The sequence below is a fragment of the Tiliqua scincoides genome, chromosome 4 (genome assembly GCF_035046505.1).
Source record: "Tiliqua scincoides isolate rTilSci1 chromosome 4, rTilSci1.hap2, whole genome shotgun sequence".
Taxonomy (NCBI): domain Eukaryota; kingdom Metazoa; phylum Chordata; class Lepidosauria; order Squamata; family Scincidae; genus Tiliqua; species Tiliqua scincoides.
Window position 1 is genome coordinate 192,761,334 of NC_089824.1, and position 18,365 is coordinate 192,779,698.

Here is an 18,365-nt window from a genome sequence, read left to right on the forward strand (position 1 = left end):
ACTGTGATGGGCATGTGCAACCTCCTGATTTTAGAAGTAGGCTACTTCAGAATGCCAGGTGCAAGGCAGTGGCACCAGCATACAGGCCTCTTGTTGTCTTGTGTACTCTCTGAGTAATCTATGAGTCTGTGAGATATAGGAAACTGGACTAGATGAGTCTTTGGCCTGATCCAGTGGAGTTTGTCTTATGTTCTTAGTAAGAAGGGAGGGGTGTGATCTGATGCAAGCTCATTGCACAAAGGAATTACTGCGACTCAAAGACAACACCTTCCTGAATTTCCTTGCAGGTAGTATTGCAGCCAGACGAATGTGACTGTGATTTACTGTGCCCAACTGCAGAAGACAACTCCCTGTGACGAAACATTTTTATCTCTCAGATTCAGAGCCATCTAATCAGAGTGTTCTCCCCTTCCGATCTACAAAGCTGTGTTCCATCATCTTTCCCCTAAACCCCACACAAACAGATAAATAGCATTGACTGGGAAGGCAATCATGCTAACGACCTGGTTTCTCTGTTTGGTTAACAGTGGCTATGATTTTGACTATGACTACTACAGAGATGATTTCTATGACAGGTAAGCAGCTGTGATACATTCTACTTCTGACCATCTGATCAAACCACACATCAAGTTGTCTTTGGTGCAGGCTGTATCAGCGGCAGATCGCAGGGGGCAAGAGAGTGACAGACTCAGGATGCACTTCACCCTCCAGATGCTTTTGCCGCCACCTCCCTCTAGCCTGCTAAAAGCAAGCAGGAAGCAGATCATCCACCTGCTTATCTTACTCTTAGAAACAGAAAAGCTTCCGACTGCTTCTCACATAGTCTCTTGGATTGTAGAAATGTAGGACTTCCAGTTTGACTTCCAGGGACCAAACAGCTGACCTTCATTTGCACAATCCCTTTAAATCAAACCAGAAGTGCTGCATAATGGGTCCTGAGCTGTCTGTGACAGATCAGGAGAGAGATCTTGGGGTGGTGGTGGACAGGTCAATGAAAGTGTCGACCCAATGTGTGGCGGCAGTAAATAAGGCCAATTCTGTGCTTGGGATCATTAGAAAAGGTATTGAGAACAAAACGGTTAATATTATAATGCCTTTGTACAAATCGATGGTAAGGCTACACCTGGCCTGGGGTATTGTGTCCCGTTCTGGTCGCCGCATCTCAAAAAGGACATAGTGGAAATGGAAAAGGTGCAAAAGAGAGCGACTAAGATGATTACGGGGCTGGGGCACCTTCCTTATGAGGAAAGGCTATGGCGTTTGGGCCTCTTCAGCCTAGAAAAGAGGCGCCTGAGGGGGAACATGATTGAGACATACAAAATTATGCATGGGAAGGATAAAGTGGATAGAGAGATGCTCTTTACACTCTCACATAACACCAGAACCAGGGTGTTGAGTGTTGGAAGGGTTAGGACAGACAAAAGAAAATATTTCTTTACTCAGCGTGTGGTCAGTCTGTGGAACTCCTTGCTGCAGAATGTGGTGACGGCATCTGGCCTGGATGCCTTTTAAAGGGGATTGGACAAGTTTCTGGAGGAAAAATCCATTATGCGTTATAAGCCATGGTGTGTATGTGCAACCTCCTTATTTTAGAAATGGGCTATGTCAGAATGCCAGATGCAAGGGAGGGCACCAGGATGAGGTCTCTTGTTATCTGGTGTGCTCCCTGGGGCATTTGGTGAGCCGCTGTGAGATCCAGGAAGCTGGACTAGATGGGCCTATGGCCTGATCCAGTGGGGCTGTTCTTATGTTCTTATTTCTGCAGTTGAAGAACCTGTGCATGGAGTACAGTAGGAAGGTGCTTTTTTGTTAGTTTTTAATTGTGCAGAGGCAGTGGACCCAAGACAGCCTTGGACAGTGTTCTGGGTCACACAGAATATTAAAATATTCTAACTGAGATCAGGAAGACAGGAGTTGAAAGAATTGTAATGTAGAAACTTAAGAACATTTTTCTCTTATGGCAATCCTGTCAACCTCAGGAGAGCCTCAATTAATTCTAAGAAACATTAAAAAGAGTGTTTAAAAAATGCATTAAAGTTACATCCTTGCAGGTTATAATGATTTGCTAAGTAAAAGCCTTCCTGCCTGAGTGTAACCACATTATCTCACACTGTAGTAACTAAGGACCCAATTGGCCCAATCCTATCCAATTTTCCTGCATTGATGCAGCCGCCGTGCAGTCCCAAAATAAGAGAACAAGCATCGCTTGTCTTGAGGAGGCCTCTGTGAATGCCCCCTCACCATGGCAGGATGCAGTGCACAGCCCATTGGCACAACCGCATCAGTGCTGGAAAGTTTGACTGGGCCGTAAGTGAATGCATCTTCTAAAACTTTCCTTATCAAATAGCAACCCTGGTTTACAGTCCCAAACCCTAATGGTTATCATATATGGATAGAACACTAGCTCCTCCTAGTGGTAATCTAGGAATGATGCACTTCTAAGATTTTTCTTAATGTCTGCTTTTCCGTTTTTTTATGCTGCTAAAAGGGCTTCTTTTACTTGCAGACTGTTTGAGTACCGAGGACGGGTCTCTCCTGTTCCCAGGGTGGTCCCTGTCAAGCGTCCAAGAGTGACCATTCCTTTGGTGCGGCGTGTAAAAGCAACAATCCCAGTCAAACTCTTTGCCCGCTCCTCTGCCATTGCAAACAGCTCCGCCAAATTAAAATGTAAGTTTCTGTTCTGTGGCACAAAGAGGTAATTATCAGCCTGCAGGATGCAAGTATGACTTCAACCCACTTTTGTATCATGTGTACAGCATACAATAAGATCAGCGGTATTTGTTAACTGCATGTACACCAATGGGTGCACTAGTATATATATATATATATATATATATATATATATATATATATATATATATATATAGGCAACCTTCAGTCTCGAAAGACTATGGTATCGCGCTCTGAAAGGTGGTTCTGGCACAGCGTCTAGTGTGGCTGAAAAGGCCAATCCGGGAGTGACAATCCCTTCCACACCGGGAGCAAGTGCAGTCTGTCCCTGGTCTGTCTCCCTGGCTATGGGCCTTCCTTCTTTGCCTCTTAGCCTCAGACTGTTGGCAAAGTGTCTCTTCAAACTGGGAAAGGCCATGCTGCACAGCCTGCCTCCAAGCGGGCCGCTCAGAGGCCAGGGTTTCCCACTTGTTGAGGTCCATCCCTAAGGCCTTCAGATCCCTCTTGCAGATGTCCTTGTATCGCACCTGTGGTCTACCTGTAGGGTGCTTTCCTTGCACGAGTTCTCCATAGAGGAGATCCTTTGGGATCCAGCCATCATCCATTCTCACGACATGACCGAGCCAACGCAGGCGTCTCTGTTTCAGCAGTGAATACATGCTAAGGATTCCAGCACGTTCCAGGACTGTGTTGTTTGGAACTTTGTCCTGCCAGGTGATGCCGAGGATGCGTCGGAGGCAGCGCATGTGGAAAGCGCTCAGTGTTTCCTACAGCAATACATAACACATGAACAATAGACACATGTTTTTGGACAATGGCCCAATCAGAGTTTCAGAGTACCTGGAAACATGTGTTGTGTATGTACATGTATGTGTGAATATACAGTGTGAATGCTTGCTTGAGGAAACAAAAACTAGTGTACATTACTACCAGTATGCTTGGTGTGTTAAACATGGCGCTTACCTAAGTCATGTGCATGTAGATTGCACACAGGTGATGATTACACACAGAGTCTGTTACATGCCATTGGATGCATGTAGAAGCCCCTTCCTAATCCTTCAGCTAAATGTACAAAGATTGGAGGCAGGGCCAGTCAGAGGGCAGGGCCAGCAGGCACAAATCCATTCCCCTATGTGGCAGGAAGAGTAAAAAGGACTCCAGTGCTTTGTTTATTTCAGAAGCCTTCCTTAGTAATACATGTTGATCAGACCTTACAGCTCTTCCTTCAGGTAAGGTACTGTGCAAAGTATCTCTAAGCCAAAGGAGAAGAAGGTGCTCAAGGCAAAAGTGGAATTTGAAAACATTTGTCTGATGCTTCAAAACCTTTAGGATTGTGTTGCCTTATTAATAGAGGCGTTTGTTTCCAGTAAGATTGGATTACAGCCTAACTGAACATTTCTGAGGCTTACTTCTGAGCAAAATAAATAGCACTGTTTTCAAACACATAAGAACATAAGAACATAGCAATCTGATCAGCTTGTTACCATAGTATAAGACTTCTGTTAATTAGCTGTGTATGAACCGTTGGGTCTTTTCAATTTATCCCATTTCTGGAACACTCTGATGAAAGATACTGGAGATGCTGAACAGCCTGTCTTGATAGTTATTAAAGGCAGAGGAGTTTGCTTTACACTGAATCTGAACAACTTTATGTTGGTTAGCAGGTAGAACCTGCTCCTGAAGATTCTTTAACCCATTTCTGCCCAACTCACAGCTGTACACATTTGATCCCTGTTGCATTTATGCAATGTTGGGCAGAAATGGCTTAAGGAAAGTAACTAAGGCTGTAATCCTAACCTCACTTTCCTGGGAGCAAGTCCCATTGAAAACAATAGGACTTACTTCTGAGTAGACCTGGTTAGGATTGTGCCCAAAATCTCTGCTGAAGAAAATCACTAATTTGCAAAATGAAGAATAAGGCTTCTTTTCAACTTTCTCTCTTTCAAGTGAAATGCAATGAACTGCAGACAATCAAAACGGAGTTGACGCAGATCAAATCCAACATTGATGCCCTCCTGGGGAGATTGGAACAGATTGCTGAACAACAGAAAGCATCTACAGGTCAGTTGGCTGATTGCAAAACATCCCATCACTGACGCCAAGAAACTACAGGAGTTCAGGTGCAAAAAGAACTTCTTTGCCAGCTATAGAATGTTCGCCACGCAGCCTCCCTTGCTTTGTGGTCCTGCAGTCTTGATTTTGCAGCGGTAATTCAGCAGCCTGTGCCCCTGTGCAATTCCACTACTAGCACGATCAAGTGTAAATAATTGTTTTTAGAGCATCTAAAAGACAGGAATATTTTACAGGTATGCATCATAAAGGTTATGAGAGCAGACTTAACAGCCCTTGGAGTCCTGGGTGTGCAACATTGCCAATTTTCCATAAAAAGATTCTGGGGCTGCCATACTGCTCTTTGTCCTGAAATGTACACTTGCATAGGGTTAGATTTGCCAGATCTCACTAAACCCAGATCCTGATAAGAGTTTTCCAATACATAGGCTAATAGCTGCTGAGCATTATGGTGTGTGTTTTTTAATTTAGGGGGTAGCCTACTTATAATATTCCAGAACAGATAGCAAAAGCAAAAAGAAATGAAGAGAAACATAATAAATTGAATGTCAATATATTTTTAATCTAGAGACATTTCTACACTCTTTCCTGATTTACAGCCCAATCCTGAGCTGCCCAGTGCTTGGGGCTACCTTGGCGCCAGCGTGACTGGCATCCTAAGCATAACCAGGCAGCTGGTGGTGGCTCCTTTGGAGAAGGGGGCTTCATCCCCTTCGCTTGGGTAAGGGAAAGGGCCCCACCATGGGGCTTCTCGACTCTGCATCACTTAGTTGGCACAGAATCAAGAAGCCTCCTGGGCTCTGGATCTGGCAGAGCTGAGGCTCTGCTGGTCCAACACCCTCCCATCCCACTCCCTCCCTGCCGCGACTCCTCCCCATGCTGGAACGCCTCCCCCACACCCGCACTTGCCTCTCTGTTGCCTGGAGGACTACAGGCCCAACACCAGAGCTGGCACAGCACAGGCTCATGCTGGGCTATCTCTGTGGGCACGGTACTGCCTTGCAGCACATTTGTGACAGTGCGCACCGGCTGTAAGCCGGCATGCATGGGTCTGGATTAGGCCCTTAACCCTGAGTGAATTTGGATTCACTGACGGGTTGGTTGGCAACCTTCAGTCTCGAAAGACTATGGTATAAGCCTACAGCACCTGGTATTCCCAAGCGGTCTCCCATCCAAGTACTAACCAGGCCTGACCTTGCTTAGCTTCCGAGATCAGATGAGATCAGGCATGTGCAGGGTAACGGTTGTGGCTATTCATATCCCCTCCTACACAAAATGTGGGGGCTATCTCTGCATATTTTGAGGGATACTGTCCATACCATTTTGGGCAGTACCATTCATCCAGCTCTCACTAGGGGTTCCTGGCTGCTCCCCTCTCACCAGCAAGGACATGGGGGAGCCACATCCCTCTAAACCAGTGATTTTCAACCTTTTTTTCACTCATGGCATACTGACAAAGCACTAAAATTGTCAACGCATACAATCAGTCTTTTGACAATTGACAAGGCACACCATACTGCCAGTGGGGCGCTGATATCCCCCAATGGCCCTACTAATAAATGATCCTCCCGTAGCACACCTGTAGACCATTCAGGGTACACCAATGCACACTGGTTGAAAATTGCAGCTGTGAACCCTCCATACCCTAAGCCAGAGGTTTTCAGACTGGGGCATCACAACGTTGTATCCTGAGGGCCCTGGCCTCTTTGCCCTTAAGGGGTGAGGACAGCCAGGAAGCTCAGGGGGCTTGGCTGCACTCACCACAGCCTCCTGCAGCCTCCCGAAGGTGCAGGGAGACCCTGCATGGCTGTCCGCAGGGCTCCCTGAGGTTTCCAAAGTGAAAGTGGAGTGATCGCGCACTGCCTCCGCTAAAACAGAAGCGGAGCGCGATTGCTCCACTTTCACTTCTGACAGGACAGCAACTGTTACCCTGCCCATGCCCGATCTCATCTGATCTCGGAAGCTAAGCAGGGTCAGGCCTGGTTAGTACTTGGATGGGAGACTGCCTGGGAATATCAGGTGCTGTAGGCTTATACCATAGACTTTCGAGACTGAAGGTTGCCAACCAGACTTCTGACAGGGTTGCAGGGACTGGAGTGCGTTCACCAGTCCCTGCAGCAGCCATCCCTGGGTGTGGGGAGCTATGTGCGAGCCTCTGCAGGGCTCCCCAGGTCAGAAGCAGTGAAAGTGAGCGATCATGCTCCACTTCCAATTTTGCGGAGGCACAGCGCAATCGCTTACTTTCACTGCTGCTGACCTGGGGAGCCCTGCAGAGGCTTGCGGAAGGCTCCCTGCACCCCCAGGACGCTGCCACAGGAACTGGTGAGTGCACCCCAATCCCTGCAGCCCCCCTGAGCAGCACAATCCTGGGGATTGCGTTGCTGCCTTTCCCCGCCCCTGCTGCCTCCTGCCCCAGGGGAGTTTGAAAACCGCAGCTAAGCCAGTGGCCAAAGTTTTGCTTACACCCTCTCTACCTGTTTCCTCTCACCTTGGATAAGGGACAGAATCAGTCACATCAAAGAGAAACCAGACTACAGGAGTGCACCGCTTAACAAGCATTCATTTAATGACAGACCACATATACAACAGTGGTTAAAGTACAACAAAGAGGCTCTTAATTAGGCAGTCAGGTCTCCCGTAGCCTGCAGCAGATGGTCTGTTTACACAGCAGAGAGGTTCTTAATGCAAAGAAGAGGCAATCTATCGCCAGTAGCCTGGACAACCAGCTAGTGTCTGGCAGGGAGTATCTGTTTACACAACAGATTGGGCTGAATGTTTGCTTAATGACCTAATCACATAACGGGGATCCTGTTGTTAACTGGCACACACCTGTATTTGTTTAGTATGAACTACTGTGAATGTTAGGAAAGAAATGATGTCTCTCTTTCTCTTAGTGTTGTTCCTTGCATCTCATCCTGCAGAGGTAAGAAAGAAATCAGATGGAAACAAAAGTGAGATCTCCCAAGAAGACACAGCTTCAGAAGCAGAGATTAACACAGAGGAACCACTAAATGGGGAGGAGGGAGATGAGGAAGGCCTAGTGCGAGATGATTGTGAAGATGATTTGGTAAGAGACCATGGAAAAGCCTCCCACTTAAAATAACCCTTGTACCATTTTAATAAGGCTCAAATTTCTGAGGACAGTCATTCTCCCCCCCAAATAACCATCTTAAATACTGTGATTGGTTACAGCTGGGTTACCCCCTATTCCATTGAGGAATTACCCGCTATTCCAACTGAGGTCTGACTTTTCAAATTCACATCCTCACAACAAATGCAGGTTCTCAGCAGTCAATCCCTGGTTAATGGCAACACCTTTGATCCAAAGTAATTTATTCTCAGGTGCATCTGAATATGTGGCAGGGGAAGGTTTTGGAGTATCTAACATGCAGCCATGTAAAATTCCCAAAGCAAGTTTCCTTGGACCAAATTCAAGCACATGTGTAGTATTAAAACAAAACAAACAAAAACACCTTTCCATCAACTGTTTGGTGGGGAAGAAAAATTGGGAGAACAGACAACACAATCCTATACATGTTTGCTCAGAAGTAAATCCATCTTCATTTAATGGTACTTACCAAAGTGGGCATAGGATTGCAACCTGAATCGAATTACTTCTACCTCTCCTGAAAAAGATTACTGGAATTCCTGGTTGTATATTTGTCTGAATCTCATCTCATGCTGGCCATGAGTTCCAGAAAGCTGGGTTCCAATCCCTGTTCACCTGTGAAGCTCACTTTGGATGACTTTGGGCTAACTGATCTCACAAGGTTGTTCTTAGACTACAGTATTAGGGAGGGGGACTAATGTGCTGCCCAGAGTCCTCTGATGAGGAACAAATGAGATAAATAAATAACCATGGGCCTAGTGACATGTGGATTTGAACCCATAATTCCATAAAAATGTAATTGTTGGTCTTACATTTAATGGATGCAACACACATCAAAATTCAAGTGCTTTGATTTAATAGTATTTCAGAGGAGCAGGTTTGTGAAAGTCATAAATGGAAACTTCTTTGGACTCAGTTTTGCTTGCTCAGCAAATACCAAAGCTGCTTTCAGGTACCAGCACCAACATTTAGTGTTGATTTCTATTTGCCAGTGGGCAGAGTACTTTACTACTCACATTCATATATCAGCTCTCTCTTACGATAATGTAAAGAGAGGAATCTCTCAGGGCATTCCACTGAAAATGCTGCATTCATTCAAGTCACTCAGATAAGTCTGCCATGAAAATAATTGGGTTGCCCTAGATTTTGAGAATTCCAAGGTAATGTCCCAAAATGTATGTTGTATCCTCCTGGACTTCAAAAATACTAGAAGTAATTAGAGACATTTTAGAGCCCAATCCTATCCGTATCTACTCAGACATCTCCCACTGTAGTCAATGGGGCTTACTCCCAGGTAAGTGTGGCTAGAATTACAGTCTTAGGCTACAATCCTATCCACACTTTTTTGGAAGTAAGCCCGATTGACTATAATGGGACATACTTCTGAGTAGGCATGCATAGGATTGGGCTGTTAGAGCACAGACCAAAGGAACTCTTGGGCCTGTACAAGTCCCCTGTGTCATCCCAGAGGTGTCACAAAAGTGCTATAAGGCACTTTTATATCAGTGGGAGAGTTGGCAGACTAGTGCACGGAGGTGTGCGGAGGCCAGATTTGGCCTCCGCAGCACTGGCGGACAGGTAGATTCACACCAGCCTGCCTCAGCTGGCACAGAGGCCTGAGGGGGATGGAGAAGGGTGTTCCGGGGTGGGTGAAGGGCAGGAAGTGGGCAGACCAGGCCTCAGAGGGGGCTGATGCTAGGATCTGGCACCACCCCCTCCTGGGCAGCTCGGCCTAACACTGGGTTGCTCAGATCTGCACCTCCTGTTTAGATCTGCACCTCCTGAAGTAGCCTCATTCAACCAGCTGCCATGTTGTTCAGGGTAAGGGGAATTACCGCAGCCAACCCCAACCTGGGTGCAGTGCAAGCCTGCCTGCTCCAGAGCAGTTTAGGATGGGGTTGTTAGTCGCTTTGTGGTTTTGGGAAAGACTGGAAAAGGAGACGTAATAAAAGTGTAAAACCTCTGAAGAGGTCATGTTTTGTCAAATTCCCAGTCCAAGTTTTCCCTAGAGAACCTATGCTCTTTCAGCTAATTAGCTCCTCTGTTCCCCAACAATGACCCTAGTTCTGTACTGCAGCACTGCTGGACCCCTCTAGCTCACTTGTTCAACTTGCAAAGGCTCTCCTTCCTTCCCTGCCAGCAGCTTCTCCAGCCACGACAGCAACACCTTGGGCCTCAGCAGGTCTTAGATGTGGCAGCCACATACCAGTCTCTAGCAGTCTCTGTTCTACCAATCCTCAGAAGTCCATTCACCCATCTGTCCATCAGTCAGCTAGTTAGTTCATTGGTCAGTCAGCAGGTCCAGTAGCCCATCAGCCAGTCCACTGGTTCCAAAGTCCATTAACTAGTCAGTCCTCTCACCTCCAAGCCACTTCCTTCTGCTCTTAGTCTTTCAAAGCTCCTTCCTTCTACCCCCACCCTCTCTCTATTCTCCAGGTGTAGCTTTTATCCCTGTAATGTCCTGGCTGCCTCTAGTGGCTGCAGCTGTGCTGTACACCACCCCTCAAAGACTAGGTTTTAACCCCATGATTGCCTGCCAGAGCAAGAAGCCACTGTTGACACCACACCCTATCTCCTGAAGGGATCTTGTGCATTTTCATTACAGGTCATCACAGTGACTCCTATAAAGTAGAAGAAATAAATGGCAAAGACCTCTTGGCACAGTCATTTTCATATCTGCATTAGTTGGATGTTACTAAGCACATTGTAGGAACACCCAGGATAAAGAAGCTGAAACCAGCCCAGTTGAATTCAGGGGAGTGTTTCCCTGGTGTCGTAGTCCAGAATCATCATGTTGTGCCCTTTGCTTAAATAATATTGAAGTGATGTCAGCAATTTTGTCATAGTAGTGGAATGGTAAAATTGGCTAGACAGGGTGTGTTGCTCTCCCTTTTCCTTGTCTCTGTTGCCATTCTGGAAACATTTTGAGTGGGAGCTTGCCCAGCACAGCAACATCGCTGAAGAACACTATATTGCTGTCTCTGGGAGAAGATGAAGGGAGATGATTGTGTAAAAGCCACCGGGGCCTCTGGCTGAGGGTGGGATCCGGATGACCACCCAGTCATACACCTACACATGTTGTGCAGTCTGAACAATGCACAAACAAAATATAAGGGATGTCCTGCCAAAAAAAGGGGTGGTGTATCTTCCATCAGGGACACTTACTCCATGTAGTAGTAGGAATTTGAGTACTTTCTAAAGAAGTAATAACCTTAGTGTCAAAGTTAGTGCTTAAATTAAAGACATTAGGGAGTATCTGTGCAGATGTACACTGAGACATCTTTTCTTTCAATAGCCCTAACCCTCATCCTAGCAATGACTCATGAAGAGAATCTGATTATCCTCTTTTTCCCTCTCTCTCTCTCTCTCTCTCTTTTCAGGAGAATAGTCAATACACAGATGTGGAGGATTCCAGCCTACAGTAGCCAGGTATATTTAAGCACATATAGATCTCTTTTTTTGGAACTGCTACAGCCCCAATACTCAGATTCTGTGTATTCAGATGCTGTCTGAAGGAAAAGAAATAAAAAGGGACTGAGAGAGGATTGTTGGGATATACAGCAAAAGGGCCAAGGAATTGTACCTGGAAGGTACCACAGCACTTTTATTCTTTTAATTCTGGATGACATCACTGACTCATCCTCCCAATCAGCTCCAGATTGTAAGAGTAGAAGTGTTTCCATGTGTTTTCAGGTCTCTCTCAGCAGCCACTACAATTATTGACTTGCTCTTTTGTGTGCATCCAGTGACAGATTCACAATGGTTTCATCATGCCAGTTTTTCACAGATTATGTATTTAAGATTATATTCTATGATCCAAAGTCCATGGGAAAGATTAGCACCATTCTAAGGCATTCTGAGGGAGCCTACTTCTAAAATCAGGAGATTGTATGTAGCCATAATGGTTATGTGCATCCTCCTGATTTTAGAAGTAGGCTCACTCAGAATGCCAGACGCAAGGGAGGGCACCAGGATGCAGGTCTCTTGTTGTCTTGGTGGTCCCTGAGACATCTGGCGGACCAATATGAGATACAGGAAGCTGGACTAGATGGACCTTGGGCCTGATCCAGCAGGACTCTTCTTATTTTCTTATGTACCATTCATTTTCAGATTCATTTGTACAGGTCACATTCAAAGAGAGCTAAGGACTAAACTTCACATTGTGTAGAGGTGGAAATTTCAGCAGGTGCTGATTGTCGTCTCACAGATGACAAGCTGCACCTAATGAAATTCCTGCCTCTACACAATTGTTAAAGTTCCAGGAGCCCTAAAGTTGAAAGTTTGGCTACCCCTGCTCTAGGGCCTCTAAAAATTTTGAGAACCACTGGGCTACATCATTTCAGCTGTAACCTTAGGTTTGCAAGACACAAGTGGAGTCAGAAACTCTCCTGTACAATGTAATATAGAGCACAGTGGTTGTAAGTTACTCAGGTGGTGTCTGTTTACTTTTCTCCCCCACCCCCAGCACAATCAGCACAGCAACAATGAAAAGAGAGAGGACAAGAGGTTAAACTCTGCCTTGGCATGTGGAGCCAGACAAACATAACATGCAGGACTGCCACCATCTCTTTGCCTGGTATTCAAAAGGAGAAACACGGACCAATCTCTCCAAGCCGTCCTGTAGGACACAGCCAACTAGTCATCCCAGTGGAACCTCATCATCGCTCCCTAACCCATCCTTTTAATACAGAGACTCGGAGCCCTCCTGCCAGCAAGCCTCATTTGTCCTGTGATCTCCAATGGCCAGATACTGGAATTGGTTTTATACTGGTTGGTGAAGATTTTAAGATTATTTTTATTCTCCCCCCAACAGCAGGAAAAGAAAGCAAGAGCCAGACTATAAAAAGTGACTTGTTCCTGAGCCAGATGGAGACACACTGTGTAATATCATGACAAAACGATGTCACAATGTACCATTTGTAGTTTTGCATTTGAGATAATGAGTGGAATAGCCAGGGGTGTCTCCTACAAGGTCCATTTGCAGTTTTCTAATTAGCTTTGCTTCTGCAGGTACACAGACACTGGCATTTGGACCATGCCCTTTGTTGTATGGTGTGCCCCTCCAAAAGAGGAACAGAGAACATGGCTATTAACAGGCTGTTCTGTACAGAATAAAAACTATTTTCATTTTTCTGTTTCCTGAGCATCTGTGAAGGTAAGACAGGTGGTAGGTGCCTGCAGCAGAGGCTGGCGTAAGCACTGAATGAAGTTAGACAAGCGGTTGTATGTTGAGGGCTACATACATCAAAGGGATGCTATTGAAGTGTCCACTTTATTGTGCTGTCCATTCAAGCCCCATTTGTTAGTTGTAATGATGAGGTCAACCATATCTGAGGTCCAAGTGAAGGGCAAGGGTGAGATGATTACAAGACAACAGAGGCCCAAATCTCACACAGTACCAGAAGCCAATGGTAGGGCAGTGCATGACCTGTTTGGGATACACGCAGCCAAAACAATTGGGAAAATAAGTTTCTGCTCTATCTTGCCTAAGGCTTCCTTTCTTCCCAATTGCCCTGGCTCTGAATTTCAGGTGGTTTCAGACCACTCACATCCATAAAGACAAAAGAGAAGCAACAAAATGCAGATCACTAAAGGGAAACAAAAATTGCATGGTGGTAGCATTCTGCAATGATATCATTTATTATTATTATTATTATTTTGCACACTCTTCTCTAAGGCAATTCTAGTCATCGCCCTCAGAGGGTGATGCTTGCTTCAGCGGGGTAACTCAGCTATTCAAGAGGAGAGAGTAAGAATCCCATTACTGCAGCAGGCAGTTCCAAAGGGCCTTTATTCTGCATTTTTTTTTTCTTTTCAAAGTTATGGCTTCTGAATAAAAAATCCCAACCAAGAAATTTTCTCTTCTACCGTTTCCTACATTGACATAGGAGGATCAGGGCTCTCTCACAGCACAACATTTGACATGCTTTTCTTGGTTGAAACTACATTTTCAAGTACAAGTTTAGAAGGATAAAAGGACATTTTGTTTTGTGTTTTTTTTTCTCTTTTGATTGCGTCTTCTGCTTCTTCTACAAAGTTGGCCTATTCTGCTGTACTGAGCTATTTTAGAGTTACTTTTTAAGCTTTTGAAGAAAATGCTGAAATGTTTTGTTATGACCTGCCCACAAAACTAAGATATGGAAAGACGGGGCTTTGTATATAAAATCCTGTATAATAAAAAGAAGGAAATTGATTCAACTTGTTGTCTTATAGTCACTGAAAATGGCCCACTGTTATCCCCTTTTTAGCATCTCACTCGTCTAACTAAAAATATAAACCAATTTCAGATTCCAATCTGACTTTCATAGACTAGTTTTAGTTCACCAGTTTTTCATCATGCCCTCTGCTCATTCAGCTATGCCATGTTCAGTGTTCATTCAGAATTAAAATTTCTAACTGCAGTTCATTACACTTGCTGTAAAGTACCAGTTCAAATAGCCTCCAATTTGCAGAATTCTAGGTGACCATCTTTCTGTACACCACCCTGCCAGGCAATCCCCCAGCACACAACTCAACTCACCCTACCATAACCCAGAAGTTGTCAAACCATGCAGGATGGTGAGCCACCTGCAGCTCTTTGACATATAAAGTGCAGCTCTCAAAAATATGTTGGCTCCTACATGCATCACAATATAAAAAGTAAATTTTCAGGTTTTATTGTAATGCAAATTGTCCCTCTCCCCAAAATTCTTGTCCATTCTTAAATATGCCCTTTCATCTGCCTTTTCCCACCATGCAAAGTTCTCTTTTTCTAGAATGTCTCCTTGCTTTCCTCATCCCTATTCTATTTCCTGGGCATGCAGCATCAAATCTGTTCCCTGGTTCCATAGTGGACAGTGCGGAACAAACCTGATTTCTCCACCCCAGAAGCACACTGCTCCCACCCCAAGATCTTGGCTGAGCCTCTCTTCCCTCTATAGCATGGGTGTTTTGCCAGATTCTCAGTCCAAGCTCCGGCTGGAGAATTACACCCACTTTGAGCTAATTAGCTCCCCTTCTTTCAACAAGAATGACCCTAGTTCTGCCCTGCAGCACTGCTGGACCCCACAACCAGGGTAGCTAGCCTGTTCCACCTGCAGAGGGCCTCTCCTGCCAGCAGCTCCTCCCACCACTACAGCAGCACATTGGTCCTCTGCAGGTCTTGGGTATGGCAGCCAAACACCAATCTCAGTGTCTCCAGCAGTCTGTCTCCAAAGTCCATTCACCAATCAGTCCAGCCACAGTTCCAGTAGTCCTTTAGCCATCAGTTCCTCAGTTCATTAATCCCTTCCTCAATCTTTCCTCCTTCCGCTACCCACACCCAACTCTCCCTTCATCAGGTGCTTTTATGCCTGAGGGCCCTATTGCCTTCAAGTGGCTATAACTGTGGAGCACTCTGCTGAATGCCCAGGCCTGACCCTTAAAGGGGTCACTGCTGATACCACATCCTACCTCCTCGCCAGATCTTCCGTTATTCCAATACAGGTGTCCAAACTTTTTGGCAGGAGAGCCACATCATCTCTCTGACAGTGTTGGGGGCCAGGAAAAAAAGAATTTACACTTCAAATTTTAAAAAAATTTATGTAGATTTATATAAATGAATATATTAGTGATGGAACTTATATGAATGAATGAAGGTCTTGCAATAGCTCAATGCCTATAAAAGGCCTTGCACAAAGCAAGGCCAGCCTTTCCTTCATGCCACTGCTGCATCACAGATGTGAAACAGCAAGCAGTGGAGGGAGCCCTCATCCCACAGCTCACGTGAAAGGTTAAACAGTCACACTGAGAGCAGTTGTGTCAGGCCAGCACGGTCTCCAGCAAGTCTCTGGAGGGCCAGTGGCTCATTGGAGACTCCCTGCAGGCTGGATTGGGAGCCCCAAGGGCCACAAGGGGCCGGGCCGAGGTTTGGGCACCCCTGCTCTACAGATTCAGCCAGATTGCTGAAGCCAGAGCAAAGTAAGGCATCCCTCACAGCGTCCCTTCCCCTGCAACCCAACCGATTCCATCACAAATCCCCACCAAAGTATAAACTGAGAGTCCTCTGGATTAAAACTTAAGTTGAATGTTCATGGTGAGTAAATATATCAAAGAATTTAAATGTTTCTTAAATACTGTATTGGAAACATCTGAAGTTTATCATATGTGGCTCTTACAGTAAGCAAGTTTGGCCACCCCTGCCATAGCCTATTGTGCACCATGCATGAGTCAAGTGAGGCTAAACTCAGCCTACAGCAATCCAACTAGAGTCTACAATAACTCAGTGCATTTACGCTTGCAGCCTTAGCGTACCTTAGTCTAGTTTAAGACACAAAATGGTAAGCAAGATTGAGTTGATCAGGCTGTATGTTAACCAAAGCAGAAAAAGGGAGGAGGGGGAGTAGATTATGCGCAGGGTATAGCCTTTAAGCAGTGTAAGAGTCTTAAAATGGAGCACAGGAAGAATTAAGCAGACTCATGTGGGCTAACCTCACTAGGAGCCAGTCAGGATCTCAGGCTGCATCCAGGGCTTTTGGGATGAAGAGATAACAGTTCTTCTAATTATCATTAAATGCCAGTTTCATAATATCTGCAACCAAGGCACCCATCTTATTCTAACATCATTTGTGATCTTGAGATTAAATTCCATGCCCCTGCCACTATAATCCTACATAACTGGACTAAGAACTATGAAACTATGGGGCCTACTTCAGAGGAAATATCCAGAGACTCTGGCTGCCCAGAAATTTCTTGGCTGCCGCCCCCATTCATTATTTAAGCAATTGCTTTAAGATTTGATAAATTATTTAACCTTGATAGTGCAGTAATTATGGTTTTTGGAAATCAGATAGGGGCTTATGTTAATATCTCACATTGACTCACAGATTGAGCTATGACTCAGGATATCCCCTTATTAAATTTGAACCGAGCCAAAACAAGGATAGAGGCTCCAGCTCAATGGAAAAGCACAGGTTTGTGCACACCCAGGGTTCCAAGTTCATTCTGTTGCTGGCATCAGCAGGTAGGGTGAAAGACCTGAATGCACCCTGAAGAACTTACTGGAAGTCAGTGCAGGCAGTAAGATTATAGTTTGCATCATCACACTTGCTAGGTACCTCAGGCAAGCTCTATCTTTTTGTTACAGCTCAGGACCTTATCTGCAACATAGGAATAATACTACACACATTTTTGAAGCTGTTGCAAGGATTACAATGTTAAGTGCTTTAAACACTTGGAAATGCACATATCACATGGTATAGCAGCAAGGCAGCTTGCTGGAAGAATGCAGCCCTCAAAAATGTCTTGCCAGCTGTTGGGAACTTTCCTACAAATCCCTAAGTGTGCCCACAGCATCCACCACAGTTAAGAGCAATGCTACCCACAAGCATGGAAAGACTGAGCACCACAGGATCCCATTTGAGGACATTAATTGCAGTTGGGTTGCACAGTAAAAGCAAGAAGGAACTGCAACATGGCCCAAAGATAATGTCTAGGCACTTACTCCGCATGGCCAACTGAACACAGGTTGTTTACGGGTCCATTAGACACCTTCACCATACAGATAGTATCTTGTGTGGCTATCAGCATGTTTGTTTTTGTTTTTTTTTAGCAAACAGAAGGCTCCATTATGAGAGAAAGGCTGAAGGCCTAGTGTTTTCCCTGTCCTATGGAAGAACAAGTTCCAGCACTCAAATCCTGTTAGGGAAAGTAGAAACAAGGTTCACTATCAATACAGATTATGGAATGGAAAGAGGGTTTTGAAAATCCACTCCAGTCACAAATGGGTATTTTAAACACTTCTGTTGTCTGTAAATTGGTGAAGAATTTTGTAAACATCCAATTACCTCTAAATTCAATTTTCTTGAAGCTGTTAAAATCCCACAAACATGACTACTTCATCAATGAAGGAGGATTGGAGTATTTGAGGATATCTGCTCACACAACTTTTTGAAATGAATCTTTGAAAAATCAAGGTGAAAATTCTGTGCTATGTGCTTTGTAGGTTCCCTTTCTATACCTCCCTGTACTGCTGAAATAGCAGTTTCCCATAAAGGCACGAGAGGCTGCCACCAGCACATTAAAAACAGCCATCACCTTGGATCTAACTGGATCCTAGCCCATATTAATATAGTACACAAGTAAAGCAATTGCATTCATATCCTGCCTTTCTTAAATCATTTTTGCACAACATTGCATATATGCAACAGGGATAAAATGTATACACTTGTGGGCTGGGCAGAAGTGAGTTAAACACCCACAGAATTCCTAGGTACTCTACCCATCTAGACAATGGACATACTCAGACTTAATAAGTTTCAGCAAAGTTCTTGCACTGTGCATCTTGAGACCCAATGCCCTCAAACCCTAGCAGTCTAATTTCATGTCCTATGCAACCGGAAGAATTGGAACAGTGTAATGTTTATTTTGGTTTCTGTGGATATTTATATGACTTGGGTCAAGAAGATACCTACAAGAAACAAACACATGGCTACTTTAGGTTTAACGCCTGGTGTCTGGGTTGTAGGACCATCCTGCAAAGACAACCACGATGCTGTAG

General features: G+C 44.9%; 1 protein-coding gene and 2 pseudogenes across 5 annotated transcripts in view; 2 read left to right on the forward strand and 1 right to left on the reverse strand.

Annotated features, from left to right (window-relative positions):
- RALY (RALY heterogeneous nuclear ribonucleoprotein) overlaps nt 1–14,042 on the forward strand; it is a 251,326-nt gene extending 237,284 nt beyond the window's left edge. For 4 of the 5 annotated variants that reach the window (XM_066625728.1, XM_066625729.1, XM_066625730.1 and 1 more), the window contains 6 exons: nt 528–575; nt 2,507–2,667; nt 4,618–4,731; nt 7,635–7,807; nt 11,230–11,278; nt 12,315–14,042. In XM_066625728.1, coding sequence (XP_066481825.1) covers nt 528–575; nt 2,507–2,667; nt 4,618–4,731; nt 7,635–7,807; nt 11,230–11,274 — 541 coding nt within the window. In that variant the 3' untranslated portion in view covers nt 11,275–11,278; nt 12,315–14,042. The remainder of the gene's footprint in view (nt 1–527; nt 576–2,506; nt 2,668–4,617; nt 4,732–7,634; nt 7,808–11,229; nt 11,279–12,314) is intronic. The other variant, XM_066625731.1, reaches the window with a different exon arrangement.
- On the reverse strand, nt 5,876–5,992 carry LOC136650816 (5S ribosomal RNA; annotated as a pseudogene).
- LOC136650530 (5S ribosomal RNA) lies at nt 6,655–6,771 on the forward strand (annotated as a pseudogene).
- Nucleotides 14,043–18,365: the final 4,323 nt, after the last annotated feature.